The following is a 22165-nucleotide window of genomic DNA, read 5'->3' on the forward strand; positions in this document are numbered from 1 at the left end:
TTTTAATAGTCAGGATGGGAAACACTACTACAGGCCCTGATGAAGGTGGCTGCGAAGAATGGTGATTGAATCCGAAGGTGTAAGCCCACTGAAACGCACGTCGGCAAGGATGATGACCCATGAATATATGGAGGATTACCTTTTTGACGTTTATTCCGTTTCAAGGACAAACCGGATTGAAATACATCAGTTAGAATTTTCAGGCACATTACCGGCATTTGCTGCTGAGATATCAGCAATAACCTTGATTGTATGGACTTCTTCAGAGTATATAGCTGGGGATCAAGCAGGAATTAACTATATACTAGCCTAATATTTAAGTTGTGTCCATGTGATATTGAGAATAGTGTTTGAATAAGGATATGTGATGTGTAAATTCTACATTGAGATATTTTTTCTGTTTGAAATCTTTTGTGTGTCCGGTGTCTTTGTGTTGTTTATATGTATGTCTTGTGTGTGGTTAGTTGTACATAGTCCTTTTTTTTGTTTATTTGGGTATCTGCTTTGTCGATTGGTGAGGGTTGCTTTTGTAAGGGGGTTTGATTTATATTTTAGAAATATTTTGGGTTTTGGTGATTATTGTACATATATGCATATATTTTGGTTGTGATTCATTAAAATTTTTTTTTGTTCTTTTTGAATGTCAATCATGTGTCGTCGATATGAAGTCGAATTACTGAACCATTAGGAGAGTGATATTTGTCCTACGTTATGTAGCTTCCTCTTCCTTGCTTCCCTCCGCTTAATCTCTCATGATGTAATTTGCAAATCTGTGCACCTCATCAAATAATTGCAGGCTTCTAGGCATTATTATGCACTAAGTTAGTTCTGCAAACCAAAACATGCGTGAAATTTGTTTAATCAGGTCTAATCGAAGGGCCAGCGATCTGGTCACAGTGTCTTTCAATTATCATTTGAAGATTGTGGAGAAGAAAATGCCCTCTGTTGTCTATCCATCCATTGTAGGAAGACCCCCAACAGGCAAACCTCTCAACTGCCAATTGTTAAGAATAAGTTATTAGAAACAAAGTTTGAACTGGAGGGAGGAACTATTTTTCAAGTTTTTCTCCAGGTGTCAGCAGGTATTTTCTCAACAACAGCAATCAGTAGGCTTCCAGTTGTGATGCTTCTGAGTTTGTTCTGGAGGTATAGTGGGCCAAACATGGATTCTTAAAAGTAATATGTAGATTGCCAGTGGTGGGTGTCCCTGACAGAACCAGGAAAATGTTCCCATTGTCTCTACTTCTATATTTTCTACAATATAAGATAGATTTTGTTTTTAGACAGTGACTTGTAACTCTAGAAACCTTCTATAGTCCTTTGCAGGCAAAGTTCAGGAATCAAATCCTCCTCATCCTCCCCCTTTACTTCTTCCTGCCTTGCTCTTTCCTTCTCCTCATTCCTCCTATTCTCTTTACTCCCCTTTATCCCTCTACCTTGCTCCCCCTTCTGCCCTCTTTCTCCCTGCCGTCTACTCCCACTCTTTCCTTCCCACCTCCAGTTCCCCATCTCTCTCGTTCTTGGTGCCTGTCTGGGCAGCCATCTTGGCTGTGGGAAGCAACTAAGCGAAGAGGACAAGTGAACATTACCTGCAGCCGTTGCTTTGGTTCGTGGCCGTCTCTGGAAGTGATTGATTAGAGGTTCTTGGATGGGACATAGTGGGTAGTCTGGTTTTGCTTATACGTCCCATGTTCCAGAAAGTTTGTGTGCATACACTTTTATTCTGGATCTGTGGTGGTAGCCAAAAGGTTATTTTACTGTAGTTTTTATATGGTCACTTTTCTTTAAGTTGATATCCAGCCTTGATGCCTGTTTTCGTTTAGTGCTGTATGTAGTCTGTAACTACAGAGTTTGTAGCACTGTAGTAATGCCCCTTTACAATGACATGATCTATTTGGAAAAACAGTAGGACTTAACTGAAAGTTAGGCATTGTTTCATATCTTTGTCATTACGTCTAACACATTGCGGCTCCTCACATTTTTTTGTTGTGATATCTATGGGGACAATGAAAATGGAACTCACAGCAGAATCCTATTGAGATATATAAATGTTTCTTTCATCCAGCTATAGAGGTGATGCAAACGCTCTGATATTGGCCTTCTTCCCATTTTGTCTTTACCAAGCAGAAGTGGGCCTAGGTTGCATGCACATACATGGCGAATTGTAGGTGACTGCATGGTCAAACGTTCTGGTACGGTAACCTTGTGACCCCGTGCTTCTGATTTAATTATTCCTGACTGATCCTGCATGTTTTCCTGCCCCAAGAAGGCTTCTCCACTCTCCTGTAGATGGGGTTCCATCAAAATTCAACTTCCTTATAACATGTTCAACTACTGTCTGCTCATCCGGGCCCCACCGTATCTGCTGGTAAGTGGCAGGTGATTATCAGTTATGAGGAGCTCAGGTTAATGAGGCATTCTGCGCGCTCTGCCAATTGTGCAGTATGGTTTGACAGTGTCCCATTACCCCCACCCACTCCCTGATTAACCTCTTGAGTGTGAGAGGTGTGTGTAGCGCGTTTGTGGTGTACGTGATGTAAGGAGGTGACTCCGTTCTTTACATGAGTCCAAGAATGCAAGCTGCAGTTCATATAGCTGTAGTCTTCGATGGTAGATGCCCCCTCTTAGCCCCCTGAATGTTTCTGCAGTACTCGCTTCTCCCCATCTTTGTGCATCGGCCATTGTAGTTAAGTTGTTGTGTGTCTTGTTTGAATGAACAGACTCTTTAGTGAAGGGGAGATGGTCTCTTTGTGCTCCCCCCAATTGATTTAAGCAAGTTTGAGCAACACTGAAGGTTTCATGGAAGCAATATCAGCACAAAAGAAGAGACCAAAGGCGATACCATTTCCTCTCACTTGTACTAACAAGAATGTGGCAAGCTCTGGAATATGTGTGGCTGCCTCAGATTGACCAGTGCCTGTCTTGAAATTAATTTTCAGCCTTAGCGGGTCTTATGAGATTTTGGCCATCATCATAGATTCAGAAACCTGTGCCCTTTTATCTTGAGACTGAACTGTTCAACCATAAAATGGATTTGAATTTGATTGGTCCTCTAAATTTTCAAGCGTTACGCCACCTGAATGTCTACTTGCCTGGCACCAGTCACCACTAACTTTGGATATATGAAAATGAGCTGGCCCTGTCAGATACATCAGTCAGCTTTCAAACTTCATTGGTGCTGTGTGTGCCAGGATAGAGGAACAGATTGGACCATGGACAGGACTCTATTGCCACGCCCTCTTTTAGAGATGTATAGATTCTAGTACTGAGAATGAAAGCCTAGTTTTGCTTAACCCTGAGTAAGAAGTGAACACTCCCCTGCGCCCAACCCAAGTACAACAAAAGTTCTACTGCTTTAAGCCTCACAGAGAGCGTCCTTTGCCTTAAATTCTAGTTTGGCATAATGCTGTCCAGGCCAACAACACATTGCTCCAAATACAGAGATCTCATCTATTCGTCTTGCCTGGTTAGTTAGTTGGATAGTTCAAGAAGAGTCCATGGAGCATACCATTGCATCCAGCATACTCATCGTGGGCTCTATAACCCTTCGGGTCTTTCTTACTTTGGACTCCTGACTGGCAATTACTATCAACCTAAAAATGAAGGCTTCCTCTCCCAGCCAGCTATTCTGAATCTCACCTTGTTGTTGGCTGTCTTAACATTTATCTTCCGGTTGTTGGCTTTTGTTTTCTGAAGCCGTAAGCTCTCCAGTTTGATGTCAGTAGTCGCCAAGCATGCCAGCTGGTGCCAACACCTCTGCCCGAATCACGCACTTGACTGCAGCTCTTTGCCAAATAGTCATCTGGGGGAACCAGGCATAGCTACGTTGTTGATCCTGCATTCAAGAGTACATCAATATACTTGCACAACGTTTGCATCAATATACTTGCACAACGTTTGCATCAATATACTTGCACAACGTTTGCATCAATATATTTGCACAACGTTTGCATCAATATACTTGCACAACGTTTGCAGCAATATACATGCACAACGTTTGCATCAATATACTTGCACAACGTTTGCATCAATATACATGCACAACGTTTGCAGCAATATACATGCACAACGTTTGCATCAATATACATGCACAACGTTTGCAGCAATATACATGCACAACGTTTGCAGCAATATACATGCACAACGTTTGCAGCAATATACTTGCACAACGTTTGCAGCAATATACTTGCACAACGTTTGCAGCAATATACTTGCACAACGTTTGCAGCAATATACTTGCACAACGTTTGCATCAATATACATGCACAACGTTTGCAGCAATATACATGCACAACGTTTGCATCAATATACTTGCACAACGTTTGCAGCAATATACATGCACAACGTTTGCAGCAATATACATGCACAACGTTTGCAGCAATATACTTGCACAACGTTTGCAGCAATATACTTGCACAACGTTTGCAGCAATATACTTGCACAACGTTTGCATCAATATACATGCACAACGTTTGCATCAATATACATGCACAACGTTTGCATCAATATACATGCACAACGTTTGCATCAATATACATGCACAACGTTTGCAGCAATATACATGCACAACGTTTGCATCAATATACTTGCACAACGTTTGCAGCAATATACTAGCACAACGTTTGCAGCAATATACTTGCACAACGTTTGCAGCAATATACTTGCACAACGTTTGCAGCAATATACTTGCACAACGTTTGCATCAATATACTTGCAGAACTTTTGGGACTGATCAATTAGACCCACAAAGCACTTATTCGAAAAAGAGGCACTACAATGCCAGACGCATCTTGCATTTTTTTAATTGTATTTATCAGTGTATATTTATGTAGCTGCTAAGCGCTGCACATTTCAGCTATAGTAATTTTCATCCCAAGAGTAACTGTAAGCAGCTGCACAGTACTCTCTACTTGATCTCAGATATTGTTGTTGTTTGCTCTTTCTTGGCTGCAACTTGTGATGTTTATTCAGGAAGTTGATCTCCCAGCCCCTCTCTACTTTTTTCTCTACGCTGCGGTGTTCCCTGTTTCATTGCTCTTCGCCTTTACATTAATACGTCCTTCATATAATGCACCGTGAAACCATTGAGCTGCTGCAGTTAGAGACCATGGGTGTAAAATGTCATGAAAGTAAATGTTTAAAGAGGGGAAAATAACCCATGATCATAAATGTATTGTGCAAGTAGATCTTTAAGAACGAAAAATAACTCATGAGTGTAAATATATCACAAAAGGAGACCTATAATAACGGACAATTACCAATGAACGTAAGTATAATGAGGAAATATGCTCCAAGAATATAAATGTACCAATGATGTAAAATTTCAAAGGGGGATTAGTCCAAGTGCATGAGTTTATCGATGGTGTTAAACTTCAAAAGGAAAAACAAGTGTTCCAGTAGCTTTATTCGCTGTACAGTTTTACAGTGATAGTAAAAGTCCTCCTAGGAAAATATACATTGCAAGAATATTTGCCACTATAGGCAGTAACAGTACATGAACACATTCAGTACTGAAAAAAAAGCAAATTGAAGAATACCATAACAATCATACTTGCCTTCTACAGCAGCAAACAGTATAGAAGTGCTCACTTGTAGACAGTTAACTAAAGTTAATGGAATTCCATTGTCGCAATGCAGCACGTGTTCTCGTGAATTGTAGGCACTCGGGAGGCTTGTAATTCAGGATTGCACCTAACCACGTTTGGTAACTGGAGCGTGCTGGAGTTCCCACTCCCTTAAATTGTACGCAGAGTATAAGCTGGAACAGTAGGGCATCATATTGTTCTTACCATTCTTTTACTTGACTAGTGACCTTTAAGTGATTAAAACTCCTAATATTTTGTAAAGCCACAGACTAAATTGAGCAACACATTTACATTCTTATTTATGAATCATGAGTTAATTGTATCTGAGTTTCTAAATCTACACAACCTAGAAGAGAAAGCAATATTGCTTGAGCCTCACTACTCATTGGAATCCAAACCTTATAAGAGCTACTTTTCAATTCACTGGGCTCACAGTAGTATGTAGTTTCCTCGGTTCAAGGACAACAGGCAGTACATATTACAACAACTGTCTCTTTGCCCCAGAGTTCTCTAGGCCATTGAGAATAGAGCACCGAGGTTCAATCAACTCTAAACATATGTATACAGTGAACTAATGGTGACAGTGTTAGACTGTGGTATTATATGGGAGCCTTCTCAGTTTTTGCACTTGGTGGACCCTGTCTTAAGACAAATGAGCAGGATTTTAGAAGAATGAACGGATCCTGCCAAGTGCTGTGCCTGAGGTTCTAGTCTTTTCTCTTGTCCTATGGTGCAGAAAACTCCCAATAGAGTGAGTGCTGCCTGACACTGATGAGGAGAGCCTTCTCTGATACTGGGTACCATGGTTTTTATTCTTCTACGCCTTAATCCTTGAATTTTTGTAGTGGACTGTGGAGTGTTCTACAGGTTCCATTGCTCATCTTTTAATTTCACTTTGGAGTGTACGTACATAGCAGTTATTTGAAATCACATAATTGGTTAAGGTCTCTGGGTTGCTGCTGATTTATTCAGAAGTAGAGCCACTATAGCCTTTTTAAGCATACTGGGAGAAGTGCTGGGTTGTTCCATACAAGAGCACAGCTTTTATAAAAACGTTATGTTGGAGGAAGTTGGTCAGGTCACCATGTTAGGAACCCACTGGCAGTTTTGAGTATTTATTTCATGGCTTCTGATTCCTTCACTACTCTGTTTTCATGGCCTTGACGTTGAGTAGGGGAACCCTTTATGGTTGGCTGTTTATTTTCTCATGTTAGTTTTTTTGGATCCAAAGGATGGGAGTGCGTTTTCAGTGTTTTTACTTTGCTGAAGTGGACACTCTCAATGCTTAAGGGTTGTTCTATTCCGGAAGGTTGATAGTTGACATTTTTGATGTGACTGCCACAAGGTCCATTTTTTGCTCTCATCTCAAGAGTGCATTGGTATCAGCAGTGTTATGGCTCCAAGGAGTGGGCTCCAGGTCCTGTTGATCCAAATTAATAGGATGGTTGTGTGATCTAAAAGGGCTGAGATCTGAATGTTATCTGCTGTATAAAGCCCAAGGTAATGAGACAGAATACTGGGTGATGTAGCTAAAGAGAAACATTATATGGAATAAATAAAAGGCTCATAAGATAGGTTGTTTTTGGTGAACATTACCCAGGGATTAGCTATGCTGCAATTAGTATGTCTTTGCTAATTAAATAAGGGAAATCTCGAGAGGGGAGTAGTACGGGTTATTACACGTGGGGCACAAATTGTCCCCCGTAGCGCACTTCCTGCCATTGTAAGATAATGTATTATTGGTAAAGTCAGAATGTTTGTGCATCAGTGCAGACATATTTTTTCCAGTCAACCTTAATATTGAGCTTGCTATATTATTTCCATAAGTTAATTATCCAGGTGATTAGTTTTTTTTACATTGGGTGAATGAAAATGTGTTAGATATTGTTTATATATTATTTTTTGTGTAATGTAAGTTATTTTTCATGTTGGAAGTAAACTTTATGGATGTAATAATTCTCAAATAAATCACTGGTTGAGCTTAGTTTCTGACTGTTCAGACCTGGTTATTGCCTGTGGCCCCTCTCTACCCTACCTCTCCATCCAGCAGGACTGTAGCACCGGCCCCATAAGCTGTTTCACAACATAATGAAGCTTAAGGGGTTTACTTCATTTTACATAGTTTTTTTTGTTTCTAAATCCCTAAATACTGATTCTTAAATAATTTCATATTTTGCTCTTGTTCTCTTTTGTTTCCCAGGTGTGCGTGTAGGTGGGACACAAATTCTGGCAGCAGGGCTGAAGACTTTCCAGATCCCTGCAGATTACAGCGGTGAGATGTCATTCGGAAGTTGGGTCTGTGGTTTTTTTTTCGGCCTCTTGCTTGGATAGTATTGACTGTCCTTGCAAACAATGTTGCAGCACATGAAAAGCAACAGTGGGGACTGCAAACAAATGAGATCGACCACACACACTGTTCGTTCTCCATCTTCCTTACAAGAGAAGAAGGGTTTTGTGTACCCTCAATCAAAACATTCAGACCTGAGGACATGGGCAAATGCTCAGGCTTTAACTCATCCTTCTGCAGATGTAACATAGTGTATCCTTTAGAATTGAATTCATATTCCCTGTATCATAGCATCCATATCTGAAAAGAGTTCGACAAACACTGTCCTTTTTTTCCTACCAGAAACCAGCAACTGGTTGCTTTAAACTTTTAACAGTCTCTCTTCCTTTTTTGACCCAGTTGTATATTTACCTGCTGTGCACGTACAGCATACTCTTTTTCACTTGTGGCATTTCAGCTCCTGAAACAAAGCAACCATGGGTGAGGTGGCATGATATACACCTCCCACATTTCCTTTCCCCACCTTCCTGCCTAGTAGCAGAGAGATCCTTCAGAGGTGGTGTCACAGATGTCAACCTGCAGTGGCTTGGGTGGGCATGCGAAGGCTGAGAGACGTTTATCATTCTTAGATGCCATCCACCAGTCCTCCAGACATGCAGTTTCCCTGGGCTATCCAGTTTGATAACGGGAACTTTGAGAAACGGAAAGAACTCCTCGGTCACTCAGTACTAGTACCTTCTCAGATTCTGCCACCCAGTACTTGATCCAGCACATAATTCCGTTTTGTCTGATCGTTATTTGTTGCCCCCGCCATCTATTGCAGCATCCCTTTCTCCTCTGTGCGTTGTCATGGTTCCTTTCAAAAGTGGAGATAAGAAGCCTTATGGTGCCTTGTAGTGTAATTTTTGAGGACATGAGCAAACGTGTTGCTCTCCCACCCACACCCCTCATGCACTCTCCGTTTCTAGCCACCACATCATCGTCTAGGCTGGGTCTGAGTAAAGCATCGTCTAGGCTGGGTCTGAATAAAGCATCCTCTAGGCTGGGTCTGAATAAAGCATCGTCTAGGCTGGGTCTGAATAAAGCATCCTCTAGGCTGGGTCTGAATAAAGCATCCTCTAGGCTGGGTCTGAATAAAGCATCCTCTAGGCTGGGTCTGAATAAAGCATCCTCTAGGCTGGGTCTGAATAAAGCATCCTCTAGGCTGGGTCTGAATAAAGCATCCTCTAGGCTGGGTCTGAATAAAGCATCCTCTAGGCTGGGTCTGAATAAAGCATCCTCCAGGCTGGGTCTGAATAAAGCATCCTCCAGGCTGGGTCTGAATAAAGCATCGTCCAGGCTGGGTCTGAATAAAGCATCGTCCAGGCTGGGTCTGAATAAAGCATCGTCCAGGCTGGGTCTGAATAAAGCATCGTCTAGGCTGGGTCTGAATAAAGCATCGTCTAGGCTGGGTCTGAATAAAGCATCGTCTAGGCTGGGTCTGAATAAAGCATCGTCTAGGCTGGGTCTGAATAAAGCATCGTCTAGGCTGGGTCTGAATAAAGCATCGTCTAGGCTGGGTCTGAATAAAGCATCGTCTAGGCTGGGTCTGAATAAAGCATCGTCTAGGCTGGGTCTGAATAAAGCATCCGCTAGGCTGGGTCTGAATTAATCATCCTCCAGGCTGGGTCAGAATAAAGCATCGTCTAGGCTGTTTCTGAATAAAGCATCGTCTAGGCTGGGTCTGAATAAAGCATCCTCTAGGCTGTTTCTGAATAAAGCATCCTCTAGGCTGGGTCTGAATAAAGCATCCTCTAGGCTGTTTCTGAATAAAGCATCCTCTAGGCTGGGTCTGAATAAAGCATCCTCTAGGCTGTTTCTGAATAAAGCATCGTCTAGGCTGTTTCTGAATAAAGCATCGTCTAGGCTGTTTCTGAATAAAGCATCCTCTAGGCTGTTTCTGAATAAAGCATCGTCTAGGCTGTTTCTGAATAAAGCATCCTCTAGGCTGTTTCTGAATAAAGCATCCTCTAGGCTGTTTCTGAATAAAGCATCGTCTAGGCTGTTTCTGAATAAAGCATCCTCTAGGCTGTTTCTGAATAAAGCATCGTCTAGGCTGTTTCTGAATAAAGCATCCTCTAGCCTGGTTCTGAATAAAGCATCTTCTAGGCTGGGTCTGAATAAAGCATCCTCTAGGCTGGTTCTGAATGTAGTGTTCTGTACATGAACTTTCAGCATTCTCGCTACTCTCTCATTTCCTAAGTGCTTGATGTGATAGCAGCAGAGATTCGAGGCGCTGCAGGCTTGTCCCGTTAGCCTCTGTATCTGTACATCACCTCACAGACGCATTTAGTGCTGGCACCCATTTGGAAATGGAAATGAAAGGACTGTAGTTTCGAGAATAACGTCTGAAGTGTCAGTCTTTTTTCTTCTCTCCAACTCGCAGGAATCACAATCCCAGAGCGCCAGAAACTAAAATTCCTGGATAAGGCTCCGAATGTACAGAAAGTGGTGAAAGAGAAGAAAAATCTGAACGATATCCGGGGCCCTTATGACAAGGTTGAAGCCTTCACTGAGGGGCAGTATGGAATAGTGGTGAGTGAAATACAGGGCTTGGCCCTTTATCAAGCTACGGTAAGGCATAGTGAGTGGAAATCTGGGCTCAGACCAACCATTTAGGGCCAGTAAGTCACAAAGACGAAGAAGGAGGAGGCAGAGGATCTGTAGCTCATATTTCGTGTAAAATGCAGAGGGAATCTTATAAAGCACACAAAACAAAAAAAAGAGGTAAAGATCAAAAAGGAGAAAAAATGTACAAACCAATTGGTGTGTTTAACAACAAAAACTGTTCCCGTTTACCAGCCATCATCTGTATTTGACAGCAATGCATTTTATTAATTGTATTGTCCTTCCCTGTTGGATGTGGTCACGGGGCAGAGAGGGGCAGGTGGGCCCCAACCATAGTGATTGAGGTTGTTTGCTGCTGGTGTCTTTGGACGGGTCGTGCCATGACTCTGCAGACTGGGCCAGGTATACCCTTTCCACGTACAACTCTTAGGGTAGAGAGGGTGAGCAGTCAAAGGTTCTCAGGGACTTAGTGTGGGGGGCAGGAGATAAAAACTCCACAATCAGGTAGTGAGTTGAAAACTCTCATCCTACCTCATACAAGAAGCACAAGGACTTGCACTGAAGCACTCAGATCAAGGGGTTGGTGGAGAGGAGTGCACTATTATTTCACTTGTTTTATTTAAGTGATATGTTTCTGCTTCTTATGCAACAATTGCTGCAAGTCCTGTTTTCTCTGAGGTACTGATGCATGACAACCAGATAGAACTCAAGTCCATGAACACCAGTGGTTCCTGGAGACAGACTGGTTTACCAGTAAGGGTTTGGGAGTGTTGAATGAGAGTGAGCGAGGGGCACCAGCCCTTATGGAAGAGTTTTTCCTTTTTCAAGAATGCTGTAAGAGCATTGGCATTGTCTACATAGAAGAAGGGGAGTCTGTTTCCACCTTCTATATGTATGGGGGGGGTAAGTGCAGCAATGGCAGTTTGGTGGAGGAAATAGTTTCTTGTGGGTAGCTGAACAACCTTTCTTTACAGGAGGTGGCTGTAGGTCTCTGGCAGATAATATTTAATATTATGCTGTCCCTCATAAGTCAGACCTCCGTGGTCTCTTTCCCTCAGCCTGTTGACGCGCTTTGCCTTTGGGTTCTGAATTTTTGCTATCCTATCAGCCCAAGGTTCACATTAGGTTTAATTCCATTTAGTGTTTATTAGCATGCCCATGACTAAAGAGTGAAGCTCGTGTGGGCTGGAAAAAAGAGTGTTTCTGAGCAGTTCAAGGTAGAAATTTGACTATTTGGTGATGATGTGGGCTTGATGGCCTGAGGTTGCTTTTCATTTAGACACTTAGGCCCTCATTATGACATTGGCGGTCGGCGGTGATTTGGGGAAAGGTACTGCCAACAGGCTGGCGGTACCTTTTCCCAAATTATGACATTGGCGGTTTGGCTCAAGCCAAACCGTCAATGTACCACTCCGGCTGCCAGGGTGGTAACAGCAACTGGGCTGGAGACTTCGGTCTCCAGCCTGGCAGCCGTCACAATCCCACCCTCAGGGTTATGACCCCTACCTACAGCCATGGTTTACGTGGCAAGTGTACCGCCACGAAAACCATGGCGGTAGGCACTATCAGAGCCAGGGAATTCCTTCCCTGGCACTGATAGGGGTCTCGCCCTCCCCGTCCCTCTCCTGCACCCCCCCCCCCACATTTACACACCCACACGTGCACACATACACAATCATACACACGCATACCCACATCCACCCACGCATGCACTCATACCCAACATACATTGTCGCATACACGCATTCACAACATACTCGTACAGTCACATTTAGTCACGCATTCAATGCGACTCACACCCGCATGCACGCATAGAAAAACAGACACACACATCACACCCTCACACATGCACACTCCCTCTCCCCACCCCCCTCTCCTGTTAGAGAACACGACTTACCTGCTTGCAGGGGGTCCTCCGGCAGGAGACGGGACGCAGCGCTGCTGTCAGCAGTAGCATCCGCCAGCAAAACACTGCCAGGCCGTTTCATTGCTCATGATAGGGTAGGCGGTGTTTTGCTGCTGTGGCGCTGCTGCTGACAGCACGCCGCCATCCGCCGCCATGACCGTTGACAGTATTCCGCCAGCCTTGTGGCGGAATTCCGTCGAGGGTCATAATGCGGGTGGGCACCTGGTAGCCATGGCGATGGTATGTTGGCGGCCGTGGCGGTAGGCGGAATTTGCCGCCAATGTCATAATGAGCACCTAAGGTTTTTTTAGTTGAATTTGAATGCGGCTAGTTGGCTGAGGAAAGCAGAAACTACAGGAGTCTCATGGAGTTATGGCATAGGTGTAGGAGGCTGGACTGGCTTGTAGTGAGTACCAAGGGGTACTTGCACCTTGCACCAGGCCCAGTTATCCCTTATTAGTGTATAGGGTGTCTAGCAGCTTAGGCTGATAGATAATGGTAGCTTAGCAGAGCAGCTTAGGCTGAACTAGGAGACGTGTGAAGCTACTACAGTACCACTTAGTATCATATGCACAATATCATAAGAAAACACAATACACAGTTATACTAAAAATAAAGGTACTTTATTTTTATGACAATATGCCAAAGTATCTTAGAGTGTACCCTCAGTGAGAGGATAGGAAATATACACAAGATATATATACACAATAGCAAAAATATGCAGTATAGTCTTAGAAAACAGTGCAAACAATGTATAGTTACAATAGGATGCAATGGGGAAACATAGGGATAGGGGCAACACAAACCATATACTCCAAAAGTGGAATGCGAACCACGAATGGACCCCAAACCTATGTGACCTTGTAGAGGGTCGCTGGGACTATTAGAAAATAGTGAGAGTTAGAAAAATAACCCTCCCCAAGACCCTGAAAAGTGAGTGCAAAGTGCACCAAAGTTCCCCTAAGGACAAAATAGTCGTGTTAGAGGAATAATGCAGGAAAGACACAAACCAGCAATGCAACAACTGTGGATTTCCAATCTAGGGTACCTGTGGAACAAGGGGACCAAGTCCAAAAGTCACAAGCAAGTCGGAGATGGGCAGATGCCCAGGAAATGCCAGCTGCGGGTGCAAAGAAGCTTCGACTGGACAGAAGAAGCTGAGGTTTCTGCAGGAACGAAAAGGGCTAGAGACTTCCCCTTTGGTGGACGGATCTCTCTCGCCTTGGAGAGTCGTGCAGAAGTGTTTTCCCGCCGGAAGGACGCCAACAAGCCTTGCTACACGCAAATCGTGCGTTTGGCGTTTTTGGACGCTGCTGGGGCCCAGGAGGGACCAGGAGGTCGCAAATTGGACCTGCAGAGAGAGGGGACGTCGAGCAAGACAAAGAGCCCTCACTGAAGCAGGTAGCACCCGGAGAAGTGCCAGAAACAGGCACTACGAGGATGCGTGAAACGGTGCTCGCCGAAGTTGCACAAAGGAGTCCCACGTCGCCGGAGACCAACTTAGAAAGTCGTGCAATGCAGGTTAGAGTGCCGTGGACCCAGGCTTGGCTGTGCACAAAGGATTTCCGCCGGAAGTGCACAGGGGCCGGAGCAGCTGCAAAGTCGCGGTTCCCAGCAATGCAGCCCAGCGAGGTGAGGCAAGGACTTACCTCCACCAAACTTGGGCTGAAGAGTCACTGGACTGTGTGGGTCACTTGGACAGCGTCGCTGGATTCGAGGGACCTCGCTCGTCGTGCTGAGAGGAGACCCAAGGGACCGGTAATGCAGCTTTTTGGTGCCTGCGGTTGCAGGGGGAAGATTCCGTCGACCCACGGGAGATTTCTTCGGAGCTTCTGGTGCAGAGAGGAGGCAGACTACCCCCACAGCATGCACAAGCAGGAAAACAGTCGAGAAGGCGGCAGGATCAGCGTTACAGAGTTGCAGTAGTCGTCTTTGCTACTATGTTGCAGGTTTGCAGGCTTCCAGCGCGGTCAGCGGTCGATTCCTTATCAGAAGGTGAAGAGAGAGATGCAGAGGAACTCGGTTGAGCTCATGCATTCGTTATCTAAAGTTTCCCCAGAGACAGAGACCCTAAATAGCCAGAAAAGAGGGTTTGGCTACCTAGGAGAGAGGAAAGGCTACTAACACCTGAAGGAGCCTATCAGCAGGAGTCTCTGACGTCACCTGGTGGCACTGGCCACTCAGAGCAGTCCAGTGTGCCAGCAGCACCTCTGTTTCCAAGATGGCAGAGGTCTGGAGTACACTGGAGGAGCTCTGGACACCTCCCAGGGGAGGTGCAGGTCAGGGGAGTGGTCACTCCCCTTTCCTTTGTCCAGTTTCGCGCCAGAGCAGGGGCTAAGGGGTCCCTGAACCGGTGTAGACTGGCTTATGCAGAATTGGGCACATCTGTGCCCAACAAAGCATTTCCAGAGGCTGGGGGAGGCTACTCCTCCCCTGCCTTCACACCATTTTCCAAAGGGAGAGGGTGTCACACCCTCTCTCAGAGGAAGTTCTTTGTTCTGCCATCCTGGGCCAGGCCTGGCTGGACCCCAGGAGGGCAGCTGCCTGTCTGAGGGGTTGGCAGCAGCAGCAGCTGCAGTGAAACCCCAGGAAGGGCAGTCTGGCAGTACCAGGGTCTGTGCTACAGACCACTGGGATCATGGAATTGTACCAATAATGCCAGGATGGCATAGAGGGGGCAATTCCATGATCATAGACATGTTACATGGCCATATTCGGAGTTACCATGGTGAAGCTACATATAGGTAGTGACCTATATGTAGTGCACGCGTGTAATGGTGTCCCCGCACTCACAAAGTTCAGTGAATTGGCTCTGAACAATGTGGGGGCACCTTGGCTAGTGCCAGGGTGCCCTCACACTAAGTAACTTTGCACCTAACCTTTACCAGGTAAAGGTTAGACATATAGGTGACTTATAAGTTACTTAAGTGCAGTGTAAAATGGCTGTGAAATAACGTGGACGTTATTTCACTCAGGCTGCAGTGGCAGGCCTGTGTAAGAATTGTCAGAGCTCCCTATGGGTGGCAAAAGAAATGCTGCAGCCCATAGGGATCTCCTGGAACCCCAATACCCTGGGTACCTCAGTACCATATACTAGGGAATTATAAGGGTGTTCCAGTAAGCCAATGTAAATTGGTAAAAATGGTCACTAGCCTGTCAGTGACAATTTGGAAAGAAATGAGAGAGCTTAACCACTGAGGTTCTGATTAGCAGAGCCTCAGTGAGACAGTTAGTCACTACACAGGTAACACATTCAGGCACACTTATGAGCACTGGGGCCCTGGGTTACCAGGGTCCCAGTGACACATACAACTAAAACAACATATATACATTGAAAAATGGGGGTAACATGCCAGGCAAGATGGTACTTTCCTACACAACCCCCCCCCCCCAAACGAAGGACAATAAGACTAGCCATTACCTGATGAGTCTTCATTGTCTAAGTGGAAATATCTGGAGAGTCCATCTGCATTGGAGTGGCTACTCCCAGGTCTATGTTCCACTGTATAGTCCATTCCCTGTAGGGATATGGACCACCTCAACAATTTAGGATTTTCACCTTTCATTTGTTTTAGCCAAAGTAGAGGTTTGTGGTCTGTCTGAACAATGAAGTGAGTGCCAAATAGGTATGGCCTCAACTTCTTCAGAGCCCAGACCACAGCAAAGGCCTCCCTCTCAATGGCAGACCAACGCTTTTCTCTAGGGGTCAACCTCCTACTAATAAAAGCAACAGGTTGATCCTGGCCCTCAGAATTAAGTTGTGATAGGACTGCCCCTACTCCTAATTCAGATGCATCAGTTTGGACATAGAATTTTTTAGAGTAACAAGAGCTTTTCAGGACAGGTGCAGAGCACATGGCCTGCTTCAGCTCCTCAAAAGCTTTCTGACAGCTTGCTGTCCATAATACCTTTTTAGGCATTTTCTTGGATGTGAGGTCATTAAGAGGGGCTGCAATGGAGCCATAGTTCTTAATGAACCTCCTGTAATACCCAGTGAGGCCTAGGAAGGCTCTCACCTGAGTCTGAGGGGTAGGGGGAACCCAATCAATAATAGTTTGGATTTTCCCCTGAAGTGGTGCAATCTGTTCCCCACCAACAAGGTGTCCCAGATAAACCACCTTACCCTGCCCTATCTGGCACTTTGAAGCCTTGATAGTGAGGCCTGCCTTTTGCAGAGCCTCCAAAACTTTCCATAGGTGGACCAGGTGATCATCCCAGCTGGAGCTAAAGACAGCTATATCGTCCAAATATGCTGCACTGAAAGCTTCCAGCCCTTGCAGGACTGTGTTCACCAACCTCTGAAAAGTGGCAGGTGCATTTTTCAAACCAAAAGGCATTACAGTAAACTGGTAATGTCCTCCAATGGTAGAAAATGCAGTCTTAGGTTTAGCATCTTCTGACAATTTGATCTGCCAATACCCTGCAGTCAAATCAAAAGTGCTTAGATACTTGGCAGATGCCAGTGTATCTATGAGCTCATCTGCCCTGGGTATAGGGTGAGCATCAGTTTTGGTTACCAAGTTGAGACCTCTATAGTCTACACAAAACCTCATTTCCTTCTTTCCATCTTTAGAATTGGGTTTTGGTACCAGTACCACAGGAGAAGCCCATGGACTGTCAGAGTGCTCAACCACTCCTAGTTCCAACATTTTCTGAACTTCTTGCTTTATGCAGTCCCTGACATGGTCAGGCTGCCTATAGATCTTACTTTTGACAGGTAAACTGTCTCCAGTATCTATAGTGTGCTCACACCAAGAAGTGGTGCCTGGCACAGTGGAGAAGAGTTCTGAAAATTGTCCTAGGAGATTTATGCAATTATCTTTCTGCTCAGCAGTAAGACAATCAGCCAAAACTACACCTTCCACAAGAGCATCTTGTTCTGTGGAAGAGAAGAGATCAGGTAGAGGATCACTGTCTTCTTCCTGTCCCTCATCAGTTGCCATGAGCAGGGTGAGATCAGCCCTGTCATAGTAGGGTTTCAGGCGGTTGACATGGAGCACCCTAAGGGGACTCCTGGCAGTGCCTAAGTCAACCAAGTAGGTGACTTCACCCTTCTTTTCAACAATTGTGTGGGGTCCACTCCATTTATCTTGGAGTGCTCTTGGGGCCACAGGCTCCAAGACCCACACTTTCTGCCCTGGTTGGTACTGAACCAAAACAGCCTTCTGATCATGCCATTGCTTCTGGAGCTCTTGGCTGGCCTGAAGGTTTTTACTGGCCTTTTTCATGTACTCAGCCATCCTTGATCTGAGGCCAAGTACATAATCCACAATATCCTGCTTAGGAGCTTTTAAAGGTTGTTCCCAACCCTCCTTTACAAGTGTGAGTGGACCCCTAACAGGGTGTCCAAAAAGAAGTTCAAAGGGGCTGAAGCCCACTCCTTTCTGGGGTACCTCCCTGTAGGCAAAAAGGAGGCATGGTAGAAGGATATCCCATCTCCTGCGGAGTTTTTCAGGGAGTCCCATAATCATGCCTTTGAGAGTTTTATTAAATCTCTCCACCAGTCCATTTGTTTGTGGATGATAGGGTGTTGTGAACTTGTAAGTTACACCACACTCCTTCCACATGGCCTTTAAGTATGCAGACATGAAATTGCTTCCTCTGTCTGATACTACTTCCTTTGGGAAGCCCACTCTGGAAAATATTCCCAGGAGGGCCTTTGCCACTGCAGGAGCTGTAGTGGTCCTTAAAGGAATAGCTTCAGGATATCTTGTGGCATGGTCCACTACCACCAAGATAAACCTATTGCCTGAAGCAGTAGGAGGGTCAAGGGGGCCAACTATGTCAACCCCTACCCTTTCAAAGGGAACCCCAACCACAGGCAGTGGGATAAGGGGTGCCTTTGGAGTGCCACCTGTCTTGCCACTGGCTTGACAGGTTTCACAGGACTTACAAAATTCCTTTGTGTCCTCAGACATCCTAGGCCAATGAAACAATGGAACCAATCTGTCCCAAGTTTTCATTTGACCCAGGTGCCCAGCTAGGGGAATGTCATGTTCCAGTGTTAGGAGGAACTTTCTGTACTCCTGAGGAATCACTAATCTCCTGGCAGCTCCAGGTTTAGGATCCCTATGCTCAGTGTACAAGAGGTTGTCCTCCCAGTAAACTCTGTGAGAGTCACTGACATCCCCATTAGCCTGTTTGACAGCTTGCTGTCTGAGACCCTCTAATGTGGGACAGGTTTGCTGTGCCACACTCAGCTCCTCTCTGGCAGGCCCCCCTTCACCCAAAAGCTCAGCAGTGTCTGCTTCCAGCTCCTCTGGTGTAGGTTCTGCACAGGGAGGGAATTCTTCTTCCTCAGAAGTAGAATCCACTGTAGAGGGAGGGATAGTAGGAAGTGGTTTGCTTCTACTAGCCCTAGCTTTAGGGAGCACTTGGTCCATTGTTCCAGGATCCAAGCTTCCCTGTCCTTTTTGCTTTTTGGCCTGAGCCCTTGTCAAAGCAAAAATATGCCCTGGGATGCCCAGCATTGCTGCATGGGCCTCCAACTCCACATCTGACCAAGCTGATGTCTCCAAATCATTCCCTAATAGACAGTCTACAGGTAAATCTGAAGCTACCACAACTTTCTTTGGACCAGTTACCCCCCCCCAGTTGAGATTTACAACAGCCATGGGGTGGCTTTGTGTTATGTTGTGAGCATCGGTTACTTGGTACTGGTGTCCAAGTATGTGTTGTTCAGGGTGCACCAGTTTCTCAATCACCATTGTGACACTGGCACCTGTGTCCCTGTAGGCCTGGACCTCAACACCATTTATTAGGGTTAGTTGCTTGTACTTCTCCAAGTTATGGGGGCAAGCAACCAAAGTGGCTAAATCAATAGCCCCTTCAGAGACTAAAGTAGCCTCTGTGGTCTCCCTAATCAGACCAACCCCAACTAAATTACCAAAAGTGAGCCCAGCTACTCCCTTGGATTGGCTATTAGTAGGTTTGCTCCCACCACCACTGCTATTAGTAGGGACACTAGGTGTAGCAGTAGGGGTTGTAGTGGTAGGAGCTGTGGTGCCTTTCTTTGGACAACTGGGATCTGTTGTCCAATGGCCTTTTATTTTACATAAATAGCACCATGGTTTATTTTCCTTGTTCTGATTAAAGGAGGATTTGGACCCACCACCCCCACCAGAGTGTTTTTGTGGGCCTGATGAAGACTCATTTTTAGATTTGTCCCCACCCTTGTCAGAAGACTTACCATCCTTCTTTTTGTTGCCATCTTTGTCACCCCCTGTATGAACTTTTCTGTTCACTCTTGTTCTGACCCATTTGTCTGCCTTCTTTCCCAATTCTTGGGGAGAGGTCAGATCAGAGTCCACCAAGTACTGGTGCAACAAATCAGACACACAATTATTAAGAATATGCTCTCTCAGGATCAAGTTATACAGGCTGTCATAATCAGTAACTTTACTGCCATGTAACCACCCCTCCAAGGCCTTCACTGCCTGGTCAATGAAATCAACCCAGTCTTGTGAAGACTCCTTTTTGGTCTCTCTGAACTTTATCCTGTACTGTTCAGTGGTTAAGCCATAACCATCCAGGAGTGCATTCTTAAGAACTTGGAAATTATTAGCATCATTTTCTTTTACAGTAAGGAGCCTATCCCTACCTTTTCCAATAAATGATAGCCATAGGATAGCAGCCCACTGCTTTTGAGGGACATCCTGTACAGCACAGGCCCTCTCAAGTGCAGCAAACCACTTGTTAATGTCATCCCCCTCCTTATAAGGGGGAACTATCTTGTGCAGATTCCTGGAATCATGCTCTTTTGCAGGATGACTATGGGGAATACTGCTGCTGCCACCATGGGTTTCTAAACCCAACTTCTGTCTTTCCCTCTCCACTTCTAAAGACTGTCTATCCAAATCCAGCTGTTGCTTCTTGAGCTTCAGTCTGGTTTGTTCCACTCTCAATCTATTGAGCTCCCTTTCTAACAATCTGTCATCAGGGTGGGTGGGAGGGACATTTCTAGATACAGAGGTATGATGGGAATGAACAGAAGGAGACCTGTCCCTTACAGAGGGCACCCTAACAGCTTGGCTACCAGTATAATGTGAGAGCACACCATTAGTATGGTGTGATTCAACCTCTGTACCAACTATGCTAGACTGTCTAGTAATGGGCAGGCTGAGAAGTTTCTCTCCTGAACCTTTTCCTGGGGGAGTCCCTGGATCAGATTGAGAACCATTAGCTGCTTTTTCACCAGATTGGGCACTTATGGCCTTATCCTGTACTCTAAGCATGTTAATTAACAGTTCTAAGGAAGGATTCTTCCCTACACTCAAACCTCTCTCTATGCAGAGACTCCTTGCTCCTTTCCAGCTAAGGTGATCATATGCAAGTTTGGCCAGTTCAACATTTTGGCCTGTGCCAGACATTTTTAGAGAGAGTTAAAGTGATAGGAAAAGAGAAAAAAGTTTTCAGAACTTTTTGGAAAGACAGAAAAAACTTTTTTAAACTTTTAAGAACTTTTTGAAAGTTTAGAAGTACTTTTCAGCACTTAGAAAAGAGTGAAAAGAGGAAATGCAAAACTTTTTGGCTATGTGTATATACACTGACCTTGTTTTGTATATTTTTCTCTTATGAAAAGTACAATGACAAGAGTGGTAAGTAGTCTCAAGCACTTATCCCACCACTGCACAACCAATGTAGGAGGCTGGACTGGCTTGTAGTGAGTACCAAGGGGTACTTGCACCTTGCACCAGGCCCAGGTATCCCTTATTAGTGTATAGGGTGTCTAGCAGCTTAGGCTGATAGATAATGGTAGCTTAGCAGAGCAGCTTAGGCTGAACTAGGAGACGTGTGAAGCTACTACAGTACCACTTAGTGTCATATGCACAATATCATAAGAAAACACAATACACAGTTATACTAAAAATAAAGGTACTTTATTTTTATGACAATATGCCAAAGTATCTTAGAGTGTACCCTCAGTGAGAGGATAGGAAATATACACAAGATATATATACACAATAGCAAAAATATGCAGTATAGTCTTAGAAAACAGTGCAAACAATGTATAGTTACAATAGGATGCAATGGGGAAACATAGGGATAGGGGCAACACAAACCATATACTCCAAAAGTGGAATGCGAACCACGAATGGACCCCAAACCTATGTGACCTTGTAGAGGGTCGCTGGGACTATTAGAAAATAGTGTGAGTTAGAAAAATAACCCTCCCCAAGACCCTGAAAAGTGAGTGCAAAGTGCACCAAAGTTCCCCTAAGGACAAAATAGTCGTGTTAGAGGAATAATGCAGGAAAGACACAAACCAGCAATGCAACAACTGTGGATTTCCAATCTAGGGTACCTGTGGAACAAGGGGACCAAGTCCAAAAGTCACAAGCAAGTCGGAGATGGGCAGATGCCCAGGAAATGCCAGCTGCGGGTGCAAAGAAGCTTCGACTGGACAGAAGAAGCTGAGGTTTCTGCAGGAACGAAAAGGGCTAGAGACTTCCCCTTTGGTGGACGGATCCCTCTCGCCTTGGAGAGTCGTGCAGAAGTGTTTTCCCGCCGGAAGGACGCCAACAAGCCTTGCTACACGCAAATCGTGCGTTTGGCGTTTTTGGACGCTGCTGGGGCCCAGGAGGGACCAGGAGGTCGCAAATTGGACCTGCAGAGAGAGGGGACGTCGAGCAAGACAAAGAGCTCTCACTGAAGCAGGTAGCACCCGGAGAAGTGCCAGAAACAGGCACTACGAGGATGCGTGAAACGGTGCTCGCCGAAGTTGCACAAAGGAGTCCCACGTCGCCGGAGACCAACTTAGAAAGTCGTGCAATGCAGGTT

General features: G+C 45.0%; 1 protein-coding gene across 1 annotated transcript in view; it reads left to right on the forward strand.

Annotated features, from left to right (window-relative positions):
• The window catches only part of MRPL16 (mitochondrial ribosomal protein L16), a 37618-nt gene that overhangs the window by 3382 nt on the left and 12071 nt on the right, over nucleotides 1–22165 (forward strand). The window contains exons 2-3 of the mRNA XM_069233025.1: nucleotides 7786–7857; nucleotides 10298–10446. Of these exons, the coding sequence (XP_069089126.1) occupies nucleotides 7786–7857; nucleotides 10298–10446 (221 nt within the window). The remainder of the gene's footprint in view (nucleotides 1–7785; nucleotides 7858–10297; nucleotides 10447–22165) is intronic.

The sequence above is a fragment of the Pleurodeles waltl genome, chromosome 4_2 (genome assembly GCF_031143425.1).
Source record: "Pleurodeles waltl isolate 20211129_DDA chromosome 4_2, aPleWal1.hap1.20221129, whole genome shotgun sequence".
In the NCBI taxonomy this organism is placed as follows: domain Eukaryota; kingdom Metazoa; phylum Chordata; class Amphibia; order Caudata; family Salamandridae; genus Pleurodeles; species Pleurodeles waltl.